The following is a 19,580-nucleotide window of genomic DNA, read 5'->3' as shown; positions in this document are numbered from 1 at the left end:
TTCTTCCTTCTATATCTTTTCTGAACACATTTAACCAGGAATACTTAACACCCAGTCCTGCCCTTCGTGGTGAAATTACTATAACTAAGGAGAAGGTATTAAGTAAACTGATGGGATTAAAAGCAGATAAATCCTGTGCGTTTGATGGCCTGCACCCTAGACTATTAAAGGAGATGGCAGCAGCAATAGTGGATGCATTAGTTTTGATATTCCAAAATTCCCTGGATTCTGAAATGGTGCCAGTGCATTGTTAACATGCTAATGTGACACTCTTATTTAAAAGTTGAGAAACTACAGACCTGTTAGTTTTACCTCTTTAGTGGGCAGTTTGCTGGAGTCAATCATAAAAGAGGAGCTTTGTTTTTCCAAGTGTTCAGTTATCTTAATTCACCACTGTCAACACAGTTTCATGAAGGACAAGTCATGTTGACAAACTTGCTTTCTTTGAGAATGAATCAACAAGGTGGATAATGGGAATCCAGTAGATATGGTATATCTAGACTTTCAGAAGGCATTTGACAAGGTCCCTGGGTGTGCTTGTGCATGAATCGCAGGAAGTGGGTATATAGTCAAGCATATAATAAGAAAGGCAAATAAAATCTTGGCATTTATTGCAAACAGACCGGATTATAAAAGTAATGAAGTGTTATTACAATTACTTAAGAATGTTATGAGACCTCATCTCAAGTTTTGGTCTCCTTATTTGAGGAAGGATGTGGTGGCACTCGAGTTCAGACAAGGTTCACCAGATTGATTGCAGGGATAAAAGTGCTATCATACTGGGAATATTGAAAAGCTTGGACCTGTGCTCTGAGTTCAAAAGAATGAGGGGTGATCTGATCGAGTTATGTAATATGCAAAAGGGAATTGATAAGATGGACATTGTCCCTCAAGGAGGAGCATCTATTCAATCTAGAATAAGAATTCATAGATATAGAGTGAGAGAAATTAGATTCAAAACTGAGATGAGGAGAAACTAATTCTCTGAGGGTTTTGAATTTGTGGAACTCACTGCCCCAGTGTGCAGTGGAAGCAGAATCAATTAACAGATTCAAGAAAGAAATAGATATCTTTTTGATCAAAGAGAAGATAAAGGCTTATGGGATGCAGGGATTAAAGTGGAATTGAGACCAAGGTCAGATCAGCTATGATCTTGTTAAATGGTAGAGTGGGATTGAAGGGTTGAATTGCCTATTCCACTCCTAATTCCCAGTTTCCTATGTTCCTCTAACCCTCTGTCCATTTTTGCCACAATATCTTAATCCAAACTGGCAATCTGTGCCTGTAACTCTCCAATGTTATTCACAACATACAGCATAACTTAAACTTCATTTCTTTATTTCTTACTTTGAGTCCACCTATTAATTTACTATTCTGTTTTCTGATGCTATCTGCCTCTCCCAGTGTTTCATGAACCCTTGTATTGCTCTCTAAAAATCATTCCGGATTTCCACATTCCTGTTGAGGTAGTTAAACCATCCTTTTGGCACTATCAAAATGCCCCACAAGGGACTCCATTCTGAATCTATTCAGATGCAACACATCTGCCCTGTACCAGTGCCATCACCTCTAGAGCCAGACATAGTGTCCCAGGAATCTAACGCCCTCCCTCCTTCACCATCTTTCCAGCTACTCATTTACTTGTCTTAGCTTCCTTTTTGAGTACTCTCTTGCAAAACACATGGGAGTAACCTGGAGATTAGTAGAGGTCTTGCTTACCAATTTTCCACCCAGCTCCCTAAATTCTGATTGCAGAATTCTTCCTCCTCATGTTATTTGTTCCTGTTTGGACCACATCTTCTGGCTGTTCAAACAATTTCGGATAATGGGGATCACGTAGATGTAATATATCTGGACTTCAGAAGGTATTTCATAAGATGCTGCACAAAAGGTTAATTCACAAGGTTGGATGATATGGGATTGGGATAATTTATTAGCTTGGCTGATGGACAGAAGACAGAGTGTCGGGATAAATGGGTTTTTTTCAGGATGGCAAGATGTAACTAGTGGGGTGCCATAGAGTTCGGTCCTTGGACCCCGCTATTTATAATCTACATTAACAACTTAGATACAGGGAAAGAAGGCTCAAGAGCCAAGTTTGCAGACAGAACAAAAATAGGCAGGAAGGTAAATTGCAAAGAGGAAATAAGGACCTTACAAAGAGATGTAACTAGGTTATGAGAGTGGGCCAAAATGTGGCAGATGAAGTTTAATGTGGATAGGTGCAAGGTCATACATTTGGGCTGAAAAAATGGGAAGGAGACTTATTATGTTAATGGGGCAACTCTTCAGGGTGCTCCAGTGCAGAGGGATCGAGATGTACTCGTTCACGAGTCACGGAAAGCTAACATGCATGTACAGCAAATAATATAGAAAGTGAATGGAATGTTGACTTTTAGACCAAAAGAAATAGAATATAAGGTAAGGAAATATTGTTGCAACTTTATATTGTTGCACCTACTCCAGGTGCAGTCTCATCAATGCCTTGCAACAATGTAAGGCATAGATGAGACTGCACCTGGAGTATTATGGTCTCCTTGTTTGAGGAAAGATATAGTGGCATTGGATGCAGTTCAGAGGAAGTTCACTAGATTGATCCCAGAGATGTGGGATTCAGTCGTAGGAAGAGAGATTGAATAGTTTAGACCTATGTTCTCTGGAATTTAGAAAAATGAGGGGAGATCAAATTGAGATATTCAAGATGATAAAGTAGACGTGGAGCGGATGCTTCCTCTTGTGGTGCATTCTTGGATGAGGGATCATAGTCTTAGGATAAGGGGTAGCAATTTAAAACACAGTTGAGACGAAACTACTTTTCCCAAAGGGTTGGGAATCTGTGGAATTTGCTACCCAAAAGTGCAGTGGATGCTGGGACATTTAAGGAGGAGTTAGACAGATTTTTAATTGGTAATGGGTTGAAGGCATATGTAAAGAAGGAAGGAAAATGGGGATGAGGAGCATATCAGCCATGATCAAATGGCAGCACAGACTCCATGGTCCAAATGGCCTAATTCTGCTCCTACATCGTATGAATTCACCTACATGAATGCCTTGTAACAGTTCTACCACCTGGAAGGCAGAGTACCATCCTGCATCATATTGGCCACATAAATCCCTGTTTACTCCCTGACTAAAGTTTCAAATTTAGCTAGTCTTAACTTGCTAGATATGTTCAAAATCAAATGTGATATCTCCAAACTTGCGGATATGCGAAGTTGGGTTGGAGGGTGAACTGTGAGAAGGATATAGAGATGTTTTACTATCATTTAGATCAGCTAGGTGAGTGAGTGCGTAAAATTATGGCAGATGCAGTATAATATAGATAAATGTGACGTTATCCATTTTGGTAAAAGCAGGAGGCGGATTCTTATTTAAATAGCTATAAATTGAGGGAAATTTGCAGCAAGGCCTGAGTGTCCTTGTACGCCAGTCACTGAAAGTAAGCATGTAGGTGTAACAGGCAATCAGGGAGGGAAATGATATATTGGCCTTCATAACAATTGACTTTGAATACAGGAGTAGGGATGCCTTGTTGCAATTATAAAGGGCCTTGGTAAGACCACACTTTAAATATTGTAGTCATGACGTGGAGGTACCAGTGTTGGACTGAAGTGGATGAAGCTAAAAATCACACAACACCAAGTTATAGTCCAACTGTTTTATTTGAAAGTACAAGCTTTCGGAGTGCTGCTCCTTCGTTGGGTGGCTAGTGAGGCTGGATCATAGGACACAGAATTTATAGTAAAAGATCAAAGTGTTATACAACTGATGCGATGTCTTGAACAAACCTCGATTGTTCTTAAGTCTTTAGTCACTTAGAATGGAGGTGCAGGTTACGATTCAATAAAATGTAAATCCTAGAACTTCTTTCAAGTCACATTCCCGAGATAACTTAAGGTTGTGTGAAAAAAAAATGACGTATCAGTTCAGACAATGCATTAAAGGTGTGAGGTTAGAGTCTGTATCCTAACCTTGAGTCAGACTGGTTCTATTTCAAAAGTAAGAATTTATAAAATGTCACATCGGCTGACTGCTTACAGATTGTGTGCTTTTTGAACAAAATAGAATATATCTGCAAATGCAAATTCACCCCATAGACTTGTGTGTGCGCGCATGCCCATGTCTATGAGGTGAATTTGCGTTTGCAGATACATTCTATCCTGTTCAAAAAGCACACAATCTGTAGGCAGTCAGTGCATGTGACGTTTTATAAATTCCTATTTTGGAAATAGAACTAGTCTGATTCATAGTTGGGGTACAGACAGATGAAAATCTCCCACGTTTAATGCATTGTCTGAGCTGAGATGTCACTCTTTTTACATATACTGATAAAACCTTAAGTTATCTAGGGAATGTGACTTCAAGTTCCGGGATTTACAGATTAATCAATCAAAACCTGCATCCCCATTCTAAGTGATTAAAAACTTAAGAGCAATCGAGGTTTGTTCAATACATCGCATCAGTTGTATGACACTTCGATCTTTTAAGATAAATTCTGTGTCCTATGATCCGTCCCCACTATCTACCAGACGAAGGAGCTGCGCTCTGAAAGCTTGTACTTCCAAATAAACCTGTTTCACTATAACTTGGTGTTTTATAATTTTAGCTTAAATATTGTATGTAGTTTTGGTCTCCTTCTCAAAGGAAGGATGTTCTTGCCATAGAAGGAATGCAGGAGAGATTTCTCAGACTTATTCCTGGGGTGACAGTTCTGAAGTGTGAGGAGAGGTTGCATCGGTTATGGTTACATTTGCTGGAGTTCAGAAGTATGAGGGAGAACTTCTCCTAGAAACCTATAAAATTCTGTCAGGTCTATACTGGGTAGATGCAAGAAGGATGTTCTCAATGATTAGGGAGTTGAAATCCGGGGCCACAGTCTAAGGATACAGGGCAAACCATTTAATGTTGAGATGAAGAGAAATTCCTCCACCAAAAGAGTGGTGAGCCAGGAATTCGTTACCACAGAAAGCAGTGGAGGCTAATATATATTTTAAAGAAAAAGTTGGATATAGCTGTTGGGACTAAAGGGATCAAGGAGAAACAAAAACAGGCTATTGAGTTGGACGGTCAATGAGCAGGCTCAAAGGTCTGAATGGTGTATTTCTGCTCCTATTTTCTATCTTTCTATGATTTGCTAATAACTGATTGAAGTGAGTAAAGTGATGTTTAAGAGTTGGAGAGAGGTTCAGAGATTTGACAGCACAATGTCACTTCTGTGATCAAGGAGCATTATGGGACCAGCCAAGAAGAACAGGAGTAACCTCAAAACATGAGACCAGTATAGTATAGGAAGAAGCTATATTATAAGATGAAATTGCACTTGCAGCCAGCAGAAGATTAGTAAGAACTATAACCAAAGTAGTATCAAACGGTAACCACAGTGGCAAGTCATAAAGTTGTCATCCCTGTATTTATGATTCCATGGAAGGATAGAAAATGATTCTTGCTAAGTCTCCTGATTTCAGTGCCCCTTTACAGTAAAATGGATGATGCACATGTCCACAGTAAACTGTTTGCTCCCATTATAGTCGTAGGTGATGCTTTTTGTGGATATGGTACAGCTGCAATGCTTTCTTTGCTCTTGATGCTGTTGCCTTGAAGCATATTCATCCTTTTAGAGACATGAACAGGACTAGAGAGTTGCTGTATGTGAAGCCAACCAAAAAATAAAGAAGGAAAATCCAGATGAAGACCGCCATTCTTAGGAAGGGATCAAAATATGAATCTGTTTTGATGTTTACATATTATAAATTGTATGCTTTACCTTCATGTGGCGGTTGAGGAAATAATATGACAATTAAAATAATTTAGCAAATAAAATATGCGTTTTATTGGTTTATTTTTCCTGTTTAGTTTTGATTGAGGAGCTTACTGAGTAATTTGAGTTATTTTTATAAGCTCAACATCTAACTGATGGTTTTACTTAAACTATCAATCATAAAGTAGGTAGTTGTTGTAGCTATATATGTTTTTGAACAAAGTATTGCAAATTTTATTGTTTAATGTATTCAACAGTTATGTGACATAGGTTTGACAAGTAAGATTTCAAAAGTGCCATGTTTCTCACAAATGACCTTTTAAAAATATTTAGTGTAAAAATATTAAACATGAGAGCACATTCTCAACATAACTGCTGTAGTTTAGAAAGAAAACTAATTACTGTTGTGTCAAGGCAACTCAGGATTAAAAATAATGATAATTGTTTTATTCTTCCATTTTATGCTTTGTCAATCCACACCTGTATTAACGAATGAGTTTTGAAAATAGGTCTTACAATTTAACCTTAACTGCAACCAAAAAATATAATCGGGTGGAGGATTTAAGCTGTTTTGTCAATAACATCGAAGAACAAATATTGTGCTGTTAGTATATTTAATATTATAATCTAATGCATATTCTAGATCAGACAGCTGACTGGGTGTTAAAAGAATTAGTGATTACATTCTCAAACCTGTAGGTAATATTTGGCTTAGTAGCTGTTCGCAAATTAACTTTAGATTTACAAGGATGTTGACAGCGTTACAGGGTTTAAGCTATAGAAAGAGGCTGAATAGAATATTTTCCCTGGAGCATCAGAGGCTAAGGAGTGACTTTATAGAAGTTTATAAAATCATGAGGGGCAGAGATAGGGTGAATAGTCCAGGCCTTTTCTTCAAGGTAAGAGAGTCCAAACTAAAGGGGATCAGTTTAAGATGAGCGGGGAAAGGTTTAAAAGGGATCTGAGGGACAGCTTTTTCGTACAGAATCCCTTTGTACGTCCATCCCCATCAGGATGGTCTTGGGGTTCTCCTCTTCCTGAAAAAAAAATGGCCTGAACTGCCCCCCTCAGCCGCTACCCTCCTCCACCTGGCTGAGCTCGTCCTAACCTTGAACAACTTCCCTTTTAACTCCTCTCACTTCCTGCAGGTCAAAGGGGGTAGCCGTGAGTACCTGCATCGGCCCCAGTTATGCCTGTCTCTTTGTGGGGCACATGGAACATTCCTTGTTCCAGTCCTACTCCAGACCCCAACCACAATTCTTTTTCTGGTACATCGATTACATTATTGGCATTGCATCCCACTTTCATCCAGAATTGGAAGTGTTTATCTATTTTGTTTCCAATTTCCATTCCACTCCACCTTCACCTGGTCTGGCTTCTCCCTTCCCTTCCTTGACATCTCTGTTTCCATTTCTAGGAATAGTCTGGCCACCAATACCCACTGCAAATCAACTGATTCTTGCAGTGACCTTGACTGTACATTCTCACACCTTGCTTTCTGTCGAGACTCCATTCCATTCTCCCAATTCTTCTATCTCCATCATATCTGTTCTGATGATGCCAACTTTCAATAAGGGAGCCTCTGAAATGCCCACCTTCTTCCTCAACCAAGGAATCCCAAGATTCCCCAAATCTGGTTGACAGGGCCCTCAGCCAGGTCCGACCCATCTCAAAGCACTTCAGCCCACATCCCTTATCATCTCTTCCACAACAGCGATAGTGTCATCCTTGTCCTTGCCTACCATCCCACCAGCATCCTCATACAGACATTCGTTAGCCTTCATTTCCTTAACTTCCAACAAGATGCCAGCAACTGACATGTATTCCCCTCCCCTCCATATTCCCCTCCCCTCCCTATTCCCCTCCCCTCCCTTGTCAGCCTTCCACAGGGACCGTTCTCTCTAGGACACCCTGGTCGACTCCTCCTTCACTCTCAACATGTCCCCATACCCCCACTGCACTTTTCCCTGCAATTGCAGCAGCTGTAATACGTGCCTGTTTACTTCCTCCTCCTCACTATCCAAGGTCCCAAACACATCTTCCAGCTTAAGTAGCACTTTACCTGCACTTTACTCAATTTAGTCTGCCGTATTCACTGCTCAAAGTGGTCTCCTCTACATTGGGAAAACGAAGTTTGGGTGATTGCTTCACAGAACATCTACATTCAGACTTCAAAATTACTGAGCTTCCAGTTGTCTGCCACTTCAACCCACCACCTTGTTTTCTGAGACCAGCAGCTCTGTCTGAGGCCTGTTGCAGTGCTGTAGTGAAGCTCAGCGCAAGCTGGAATTACAGCATCTCATTTTCCACTTGGGAACCATGCAGCCTTCTAGATTTAGTATCAAGTTCAACAATTTTAGGGTTTCAGTACCTTTCCACATGCTTTTCCCCATCCCAACACAAGGCATTGTCATGACAGAGGCTGCTACCAAACACTACCCATTGTTAAGGAGAAAGTGAGGTCTGCAGATGCTGGAGATCAGAGCTGAAAATATGTTGCTGGAAAAGTGCAGCAGGTCAGGCAGCATCCAGGGAACAGGAGAATCGACGTTTCGGGCATAAGCCCTTCTTCAGGACCTTTTCACTACCCATTGTTAACCAGTTATTCCCATTAACAGCTATTCATTCCCCCAGACTGACCTTTTAAGCACACCTTTGTCTGTCCAACAGTTTTTTTCTCATTTGGGGCTCTAACTCAGTGTATTGTTTGCTCTCCGCGCCCCCGCCCTTCCCTACCCCATTTTTTGTATAAAAACTATCCTTTTCCTAACTACCATAAGTCACTCAATCTGAAATGTTAGCTCTGATTTCTCTCCACAGATGCTACCAGACCTACTGAGATTTTCCAGCAATGTGTTTTTGTTTCAGATTTCCAGCATCCATGGTTCTTTTGTTTTTCTTAAACCTAAACATTCTGGCCCCACGGTCAGGGATGCTACCACTGCACAAGATCTCTTCGAAGATACCAAAGCATCTGAATGACAAGCCCTTAGCACAATTCTTACTTGATGGATTCAAAGCCATGCCTCTGTAGACACTAGAACCTCAATCCTGTGTCTAACATGCTTGGCCATGCTGCCATCTCTACACTTTGTGTACTTGTTGCAGAGGTTTCATAAAACTCAAGCCCCTCGCAGGAAATGCTGGAAAGCCTGTAATAATTGTCAAAACATGGGGTATTGCAGACACACAGTTGCTCATCTATACTTTTTTTTAAAAGCAGCTGACTCCTGTGTCATAAGTGTAGGACATTGTAGATTCAACGTTCATGTTTTGTTGCGCATTGTACACATGACACAGCTGATTTTGTTCTGGAATGTGCATAAACAGGAAAAGAAAATCTCACATGACAGGACATGTTGCAACATTGTTCTGACTCAAAGTATACCACTGATAAAATATGAACATCATAATGTTATAGTGATGTTTTTCATTGCTTGTTGTCTGAAAGAATGTATAACATAACTTCCTCCACAAAACTGGTCTTCATTATTAACTTGCAAAGATGCATCGGCAATACACACTCCAGACAAACTTTCCTGATATGAAATGCCTCCTTCTGTAATAAAGTTAATCTTTACTTTTTCTGAGTATTAAAACCTGCAAGTAGAAACAGTTGGGCTTTCCTTAGGAAAAGAACACTAATCACTGAGGTACACAATCCTTTCAAGAATCTAGATATGGAAATTGCTCTTTTTGATAGAAAACAAATTATTTTTGTAAAGCAGGTCAGCTGTAGGATTTGGTGAAAATATAAAGTCTATTTGTTGTTCATGAGGTGCCAGTGTTTGACTGGGGTGGACAAAGTTAAAAATCACACAACACCAGGTTATAGTCCAACAGGTTTACTTGGAAGCACTTGCTTCTGGACCATGAATTCTGAGAGCATGATGTTAACCTCCACAACCACCTGATGAAGGAATAGTGCTCTCAAAGCTAATGTTTCCATATAAACCTGTTGGACTATAATCTGGTGTTGTTTATTTGTTGTTCCTATAGGAAAATTGCTGAATTATAATTATGAAAAGCAATATGCAAACTCTTTCCAGGTTATGTAGGGTTAAAAAATGTCAGTTGAACGAGGATGCATCAAATATATGCAATATGATTCAGTCTGGTCTCGTATATTTTGAGTTTCTCTGTAAATAAAAGTTGGTGTGGACCTCTGCAGTAAGAAGGTTTAAATCGGAGTCTGTTTTGGTTGACAGCATCAAATGAGAGTGGAAGTGGAAGTGCCATGCTGGAAGAAAAATTACTAAATTGGGAACATAAACGTTACCACTGGGGGAGGGGTGGATTGCATTTAGGTGACTCAACCACAGTGACTACCACTCCATAGTCAATGATATGGGACTCTTGCAGCATGTGTGTATGAGCAGGCCAATAGCCTGTCACTTTTTAAACAGGGCTATCAAACCTTTAGGCCTGCTTTGCTTGTAGATGTCTTACTTTAAACTTGAGGTTCTACCAGTAAGGTATATCCAGTTTTGGACAGTAGTATGGTTCAAATGTTAAACTTGCGTTAAATTTTGCATTTCAAAATATTATATTTTAATTTTATTTAGATATATAATCTATTGCAAATAATTTAAAACAATAGGTTCTGAACAAAAAAAAAGCTGAAATTGCTGTTGCACAGTTATTTAGTGTGGAAGAAAATATTAGTTCAGTCATTTATAAAGTCTCATTCTTTGCTGTCAGCATAAAACTGCATGTTATAAATCGATGAGAAAACCTGGTTCATTGATATCTCAGATAAACAGCTGGTTAATGGAAGGCATATAGATTGATTTTAATTCCAGTATGAGAGAGGAACAAATCTAGTTAGCTGCCTAGCCAGAGAACATTATTTATTAGGAATCATTTAAAATCATTCAGATTTCTGCTAAATTTAGTCCATTCATTTAGTTTCTTTACGCAGAGACTGGTAAGGGCGTGGAATGCCCTACCTGCTAATGTAGTCAACTCAGCCACATTAGGGAGATTTAAACAATCCTTAGATAAGCACATGGATGATTTTGTGGTAGTGTAGGGGAACGAGCTGAGAATAGTTCACAGGATGGCGCAACATCGAGGGCCGAAGGGCCTGTTCTGCACTGTATTGTTCTATGTTTCTATGTTTTAACCACTTGGTTACTATGTTTATAGATTTTGACAATGAGAAGAAATAACGGTACAAGTCTGTTGTTTAAGCTGTACACTATAAAACGACTTTATTAAAACTACCAAATTAGCAGTGGCAATTAGGGAATACTGTATATGGAAAATATACAGTTTGTATGAAATAGTGTGCACTATTTTTCCATATACAGAATAGAATCTTGGCACACTGCCACTACATTGTGTTTACCATTCTTGAAATGAGTTTGTATGATGAATATAATCTCTTTGTCTCTAACTTAAGATCAGCACTGCACAGTTCTAAATTTTATCATAGATTCATTTAAGGAAAACTTGTATAATCACATGACAGAGAAATGAATAGCAGGATATATTGATGGTGTTAGATGAGAACTGGTCCTCCGCCGCAGCCTGTGTTAGGAGCTTTACCTCCTTGGGGCTGGACCTCTATGTCCATCTCTTCTAACTTGTGGAAGAGCACACAGTTAAGAGAGAGCACCTGGTGTTGCTGCTCATCTCATCAGAGATCCTTGGCAGAGGTGCTGCCTAACATACTACAATGAAGGAAAACTGTGGGGAAGTCCAACTGAAGGCAAGTGAATTGAAAGGCAGGCAAACTAACTTCCAAGTTGAAACCAACTGTCAGGCAATGAAAGCACACACTCAGAAAAAAGTGACCAATGAGTAGGCAGGGCTGCAACTCGTCAATTTCAGTTTGAAGATTGTCAGACTGTCAATTTTACTAAACTGGCTGCTGAACCTTTGCTTCGTTAGGAATTTTATTCAAGCCACAGAAATGATTGTTTGTTGTCACATATACCGAGAAACAGTGAAAAATGTTGTTTTGCATGTTGTACAGTAGATCATACCATACAAAATGCATCAGGTAGCAGTGTGGCTGACGTTTAATTACCCCTTTAAATGGGCGAAAGAGAGGACTGCAGATGCTGGAGATCAGAGTCAAGATTAGAGTGAAAAAGCACAGCAGGTCAGGCAGCATCCAAGGAGCAGAAAAAATTGATGTCTCGGGCAAAAGCTCTTCATCAGGAATCATTGACTTTCCTGCTCCTTGGATGCTGCCTGACTTATCCCTTTAAATGGCTCTAGCAAGCCACCCGATTGAAGGTTATTAGAAATGAGTTGTATATGGGATTCTCCAGGCTCAAGACTTTTTTTAAAACAACAGAAAACATTGAGATTAGGTGTCAGAGAATCATACAGTACAGAAAAAGTCCATCAAGTCTGAACTAGCAAAATGAATTAGTCTCAATCTATACTAATCCCACTTTCAAGCACTTAGCCCATGGCTTTGAATGTCTGACATTTTAAGTGCTCATCCATTTTAAGGGTTGTGAGGTTTCCAATCTCTTCTATCTACCCAGGCAGTGCATTCCAGATTCCCACCACCCTTTAGGTGAAAAACAATTTCCTTAAATCTCCTCTAAACCTCCTACTTCATCTAAAGTTATGGCCCCTTGTTATTGACGCATCAACTAAGGAGAATGGCTGCTTTGTATCCACTCTGTCCATGTCCATCATACTTTTGTATACCTCATTCAGGTCTCCCCTCAGTCTTCTCTGCTCCAAAGGAAATAACTCAAGCTTATCCAGTTTCTCTTCATAGCTAAACTGTTCTATTGTATGCAACATCCTGGTGAATCCCCTCCAGTGCAGTCACATCCTTCCTTTAGTACAGTGACTAGAACTGCACACAGTACTCCAGTTGCAGATTATCTAAAGTCCTGTAAAGCTCCAGAATAACCTCCTTGCTCTTACAATCAGTGCCACAACTGATAAAGGCAAGTGTCCTGTATGCTACCCTATTAACTTGTCCTGCCACCTCTGTGAACAAGCATCCCAAGATCCTTGCATTCCTGTGAGCTTCATAGTCTCTTATCCTCCATTGAGTACTTCCTTGTCTTGTTAGTCCTTCCAAAGTATATCATTTCACACTTTTCAGGGTTGAACTTCATCATCTGCCATGGATCTGCTCATCTGACCAATCCATCTATATCCTTCTGTAACATAAAACCTCCTTCCTTACTGTCAACTATCTGGCCAGTATTCATGGCATTCACAAGCTTACTTACCATCCCGTCTCTCCACCCATCCTGTTCCAATAAACAGTATAGCCTACTCAAGCCAGTTGACAAATCTATTACTGATCTAAGTCTGAGTGTGATACAGCTTCATGATCAAATAGCTATGTCAGATACAAGACCAAATGTGCACCATTCAAGTCCGATGACCCAGACCTATACAGAAAATCCAGCTATGACCTCCCAAAAGCCATCGGAGAGGCCGAGAGGCAGTACCAGACCAAGTTAGAGGCCCAAACCAACCATACAGACACCCGCTGCCTGTGGCAAGGCCTACACAACATAACAAGATACAACATGAAGCAAAGCAAGATAGCAGACAAAAATACATCCCTCCCTGATTCACTCAGTGCTTTCTATGCTCAGTTCAGGTAGAATGACAGCAGTGCAATGTCACCTACCCTGAATGCACCAGTTCTCTCCATCATTGTTGCAGACATCAGTTCTGTCTTCCTGGGAGTCAACCCAAGGAAAGCGCCAGGCCTGGACAGAGTCCCTAACCATCCACATAGCTCTTGGGCGGACCACTTGGCAGAGGTATTCACTGACTTCTTCAACCTCTCCCTCCTCCAAGCCAAAGTACCCACCTGCTTCAAGATGACTGCCATCATCCCTAGTGGCTCTGACCTCCCTAATCATGAAGTGCTTCAACAGGCTGGTCATGGCTCACATCAACACAGCCTCCCACCTTGCCTTGATCCCATGCAATTTGCCTACCGAAGTAAAAGGGTCACAGCGGATGCCATTTCCCTAGCCCTGCACTCATCCCTGGACTGTCTGGGCAACAAGAACATCTATGTCAGACTCCTACTCATTAACTACAGGTCTGCATTCAACACCATAAACCCCACCAGACCAATCGTAAAACTCCGAGACCTAGGTTTCAGCTCCACCCCCTGCAACTATATCCTTAGCTTCCTGACCCCAAAACTGCAGTCAGTGAAGATAGACAACTGCACCTCCTCCACAATAGCCCTCAACACTGGAGTCGCCCAAGAATGCATTTTGAGATCCCTACAATATACTCAACACTGTGTAGCCAAATTCCAAACGAATGCCATCTATTTGTTTGCCGATGTCACCACCACAGTAGGACAAATATTAAATTCTGTCTTGAATACAGAAAGGAGGTAGAGGGTTTGCTGTTGTGGTGCAGTGATAACAACCTCTTTCTCTAAGTTGACGAAACAAAAGAACTGATCATTGACATCAGAAAGAAAGGAGGAGGACACTCCCACGTCTACATCAGTGAAGCGGAGGTTGAGAGTGTGATGTTCCTGGGAGTGACGATAACCAATAACCTGTCCTGGACTTTCCATGTAGGTGCAGTGGTTAAGAAGGCACAACAATTCCTCCTCTTCAGGCGGCTAAGAAAATTTGACCATCGGGATCCTCACCAACGTTTTTAGATGCACCTCAGAAAGCATACTATCTGGGTGCCCAGACGATCATGGAAGCTAACCTCCGATCACTCTATATGCACTTCTTGCTAAGACAGAAAGGATGCCAACATCGATAAAGACACTTCCCACCTCAGTAATACTCTTCCATCAGACAGAGATATAGAAGCTTGAACACGCGCACCAGCAGGCTCAAGAACAGCTTCTTCTCTGATGTAATTAGACTGATGAATGGACTCACTAACTTCAAATAGTGTTGATCTTGCTCATTTGATCTTGCTTTGCGTACCTCCTGTGCAGTGTAACTTGTATGCCTCACTTTATCGAAGCACCCAGCTTTGTGTCCTCTGCAAACCTGGCAATATTACATTTAGTTCCCTCATCCATGTCATTCGAGCTGGGGTATTTGCTCTGATTCTTAGAGTGCTCCACTAGACACTGCCTGCCACTCAAAAAAACAGGCCTGTTTATTCCTACACTTCATTTGCTATCTGCCAACCAGTTCTATCCATGTCAGTGCACTACCTGCAGTCCCATGTTCTTTGATTTCAGATGCTAATCTCTTAAATTGGACTTTGCTAAAAGTCTTCTAAAAGTCTCAATAAGCCATGTCCACTGGATCCCCTCATCAACTTTTCTAGTTATATCCTCTCAAAATTTCAGTGGATTTGTCTAGCATAATTTCCCTTTTGTTACTCAGTGCTAACTCTATCAGATCCCTTCACTGCTTTTTGATTTTTCTACCAGTAAGTCTTTTATAGTAGTCCCTAGCATTCTCCCCATTTGAGATATCAGGCTGACTGGTCTATAATTCCCTGTTTACTCTTGATCTTTTTTTTTAAATAATGGAGTTATGTTAGCTGTCCTCTAAACCAATCCATAGGAACTGTTCCAGAATCTATAGAATCATGAAAGATGATCACTAATGCATCCAGTGTTTCTAGGCCCACTTCCTTAAGCAGTCTGGGATGTAGATTATCAGGCCCAGGGGATTTGTCAGCCTTTCATCCAATCATTTCCCCAACATCACTTCCCTACTAATATTAATTTCCTTCAGTTCCTCTCCGTCACCAAACCCAACATTTTTGGGACATTGGTTCTGTCTTCACAAAGAAGGACATAAATAATTGATCTGCCATCTTTGGTCCCCATTGTAATTTCCCCTTTAAAAGGAACTTACATTTGTCTTAGCTAGTCTTTCTTTTACACATACCAATAAAACTTTTACAGTAAAGTTGTAAATTCCCTGCAAGCTTCCACTTAATGTATTTTTCACCTCTTAATCAATCCTTTTATGCTCCTTTGCTGAAATTAAATTGCTCCCAACCCTCAGCCAATTTGTGTGTCCTTCTGTGTACCACTCCTAATTTCCCTTGTTAAACATGGTTGAGCCACCTTTCTCACTTTATTGTGCCAGACATGAGTGAACAATTGTTGCAATGCATCCATACACTCTTGAAATGTCGGCCATTGTCTAATTCTGCTCCTATATCTTATGAACTTATGATTGAAGAATTCTATAATTGAGATTGAAGGGTTTCCAGATTGTATTGATCTACACCCCTCAGACTGTCATGAAAAATTCAAAACCAATGGCCTCCCACCCAGTTAACTGCCAGTTTTTCAAGCCTATAACATTCTGAGAGGATAGTGGATCCTCCACTTCACCTCAATTTGTAAAGTCAGAAATGTGGTGGAAGATGGGATAAAAATAAATGTAATTATATAATCAAATGTATAAATCTAATAATCCAAAATGCTTAAAGGAATTGTTGTAAGTACACCTGAAAAGCTTAATACTGAGGAGTGTCATAAGTACCATCCACTATAATGTCATGCTAACTGGTGGGCAAAGCAACTTTGAATCTCAATGGAGTGAGACAGAATCTATGGTCCTCCTCAAAGTTTCTGACAATGTCTGTTGTATTGATGTAACTTGTAACTAATTGCTAACATGCAATAAACCGTAAGAATAAGAGGATAGAGCAGATGAATGCGTGGCTGAAGAACTGGTGTACGGGAGAAGGATTCACATTTTTGGATCATTGGAATCTCTTCTGGGATAGAAGTGACTTGTGTAAGAAGGATGAATTGTACCTGAATTGAAAGGGGACTAATATATGCTGTTAGGAAAATTTGCTAGAGCTGCTTGGGAGGATTTAAACGAGTAAATGGAGGGGGTCGGACCCATGGAGATGCTGAGGAAAGAGATCAATCTGAGACTGGTGCAGTTGAGAAAAAAAGCGAGTCAAACGTCAGGGCAGGCAGGAACAAAGCAGAAAACAGAGTACATCCTTCTTTTACAAGTCACTTCTACCCCAGAAGAGATTTTGGGAAAGCAGATCTTAGCAGGACCTATACAGTTAATGGTAAGGTCCTAGGAAGTGTGGCTGAACAAAAACACCTTGGAGTACAGGTTCGTAGCAGATAGATAGGATAGTGAAGAAGGAGTTTGGTATGCTTTCCTTTATTGGTCATAGCATTAAGTATAGAAGTTGGGAGGACATGTTGCGACTGTACAGGATGTTGGTTAGGCCACTTTTGGAATATTGCATGCAATTCTGGTCTCCTTCCTCTCGGAAAGATGTTGTGAAACTGGAAAGGGTTCAGAAAAGATTTACAAGGATGTTGCCAGGGTTGGAGGATTTGAGCTGTAGGGAGAGGTTGAATAGGCTAGGGCTATTTTCCCTGGAGCTTTGGAGGCTGAGGGGGTGACCTTATGGAGGTTTATAAAATCGTGAGGGGCATGGATAGGATAAATGGACAGTCTTTTCCCTCTGGTGGGGGAGTCGAGAACTAGAGGGCACAGGTTTAGGGTGAGAAGGGAAAGATATAAAGAAGACCTAAGAGGCAACCTTTTCACGCAGAGGGTGATACATGTATGGAATGAGCTGCCAGAGGAAGTGGTGGAGGCTAGTACAGTTGCAACATCTAAAAGGCATCTGGATGGGTATATGAATCAGAAGGGTTTAGAGGGCTATGGGCCAGGTGCTGGCAAATGTGACTATATTAGGTTGGGATATCTGGTCAGCATGGATGACTTGGACCGAAGGGTCTGTTTCCGTGCTGTACATCTCTATGACTGTGACTCTATGACTTTGTTTTAGCTAAACCAGAAAGTCATTATCCTCTACCACACAAAACCTAACAGGCCCTGTAGATCTTTTGCACTTAATGAAAGCCTTAATCATGACCAGCAGCTTTTACAGTGTAGTGAGCTAACCTGATGTTGACAGCCGTGGTAGGTGCTGAGACTGAGATGCAGTAAATGAATGTCAAGTATCAACTGTTGTTTGCCGATGATTTGGGTGTATGACCCGTTTCAACTGTCAGGCTGATATTGGATTGGATTGGAGATGGCACGTGAAGATGCATTCTCTGATCTTGACCACATATTTGAAGTGATTAAACTCTTGTAGTGCTGACCTCTCTAGCCATCTGCTTCAAGTAACTTTTAACCATGGCCTTTGAGGGTCTCCTCGACCTGGCAGAAATATGGCATCTATCTGGGGCTTTCAGCTGTGCATCCATGACCATGGACTATTGTCTCTGTGCTGATGTTTCATTTTCCTCATTTAGTAATGCAGCAGTAATATTCACCAACAGTCTCTTGTTGTACTGCTTCCCATAAAGAGGCATGGCATGCAGTTTGGCCCCTGCAGAGAAAGTCATCAGTGCAGCAGATGCTCAGCTCCATCTACAATCAGATAAATGAATGCACAATGTCTGCATGTTGCCTGTCTCCTTCTGACCAGACATTAGATGGTTGTGCATTGTGAGCTTCACACTCAAAATAAATGGTACAGACCAATTTTATCCCATTTTATTGTGTTTTAATTTCTAATTCAGATTAGTTTTAATTTCCAATTATTATGCTATTTTTCAACTATTAGTTTGGAAATAGAATGACATAAGTTTAACAATTCTGACTAGCTGCTGCGTAGACAGAACTATAATCCATTATTACCCAGAATATCAACTCCATCCTAGGTAGTAAATGCTAAATGATGTGCAACTTTGTACGTTTCAGTACCACCTTATAATTTTAACTTGATAATAACTTTGAGAAGAAAGAATACCTACCTGGTAAGTGGTTAAATGAGATAATGCACGCAGTGAAAAAATCTTATTTTAACTTTTTTTTTTATTTGTGAGTTTGTTGACTTTGAGCTGCAATTGTGTTACCAGAATTCAGTGACAGGTGCTGAGGTTAAGTGGAAGATATAATTGTATGCTTTTTGGGATGTTCTAGACAATCTTTCAATCGGAGACTACTTTAAAATATGCTGTGATATAGAACCTTCCATATCTACTTCAAAATAAAGCAGATATATCAGATCATTGTAGCTATTCTTTGCTTTTTAATGCCACAAGGACTACAATAATGCTGCTTTGTGCCAAATCAGTTCAAACCTAGCAATGCTAAAGGTTAAGTTTTTTTTGATCAACTTAGATATTGACAACAGAGGTGTAAATATTAGCCCAATCATATCCTTTCTTGATTTGGGTTGTTATCTCATTCGAGTCATGCAGTAGCGTAACAAATTTTCATTTTATTTCAGGGGGCAGTGTTAGCAGCTGTATCAAGCCACAAGTTCAATTCCTTCTATGGAGACCCTCCTGAAGAACTGCCTGATTTTTCTGAAGACCCCACTTCCTCAGGTACTTTTTTTCTGTTCTCGAGAAACCAGACATTAAAGTTGATCCCTTGTAATCTTTACAGAGTGAAATACTCTAACTCTACAACAAAGCTGTGCAACAAAAATACTGTACCTACGTTTATTGAATGCAGATTTCCTTATTGATGAGAGCATTATCTTCAACAATAATAAAAAATGATAATTATACAATTCCCAGGCCAAATAAGTCAGCAAACAACAGACTCCTCACTCCTTTGGAGGTGTCACTCTGCCTTCTGTATTCAACTTGAAATAATTGCCCTAAGTATTGATACCTTCCAGTTTTGAACAACTCTTTCGCAGCTCCTCATCGCAATTTCTCATCTATTCCCCCTCTCTCTCAACTCCTCCTATCCCATTTCCTTGCCCTTGGTCTCTAATCCCTTGCACCTATCCACTTCACACCTCACACTACCCTCACCATCATCATCTGACCCCTCTACCCCTTAAATAGCTTCATATCTTCCTGTTTGCTTCAGACTCTTCCCCCTTTTCTCCTCCTTCACTGTCCAATGCCCCCCCC

The 19,580-nt window shown here is 40.4% G+C and overlaps 1 protein-coding gene across 1 annotated transcript in view; it reads left to right on the top strand.

The window, feature by feature from the left end:
* The window catches only part of caska (calcium/calmodulin-dependent serine protein kinase a), a 468,988-nt gene that overhangs the window by 289,031 nt on the left and 160,377 nt on the right, over window positions 1–19,580 (top strand). The window contains exon 10 of the mRNA XM_043701523.1: window positions 18,941–19,040. Within this exon, the coding sequence (XP_043557458.1) occupies window positions 18,941–19,040 (100 nt within the window). The remainder of the gene's footprint in view (window positions 1–18,940; window positions 19,041–19,580) is intronic.

Source organism: Chiloscyllium plagiosum, chromosome 12 (genome assembly GCF_004010195.1).
Source record: "Chiloscyllium plagiosum isolate BGI_BamShark_2017 chromosome 12, ASM401019v2, whole genome shotgun sequence".
In the NCBI taxonomy this organism is placed as follows: Eukaryota; Metazoa; Chordata; class Chondrichthyes; order Orectolobiformes; family Hemiscylliidae; genus Chiloscyllium; species Chiloscyllium plagiosum.
The sequence above is the reverse complement of the archived record's forward strand: the minus strand, read 5'-3'. Positions and strand labels throughout refer to the sequence as shown.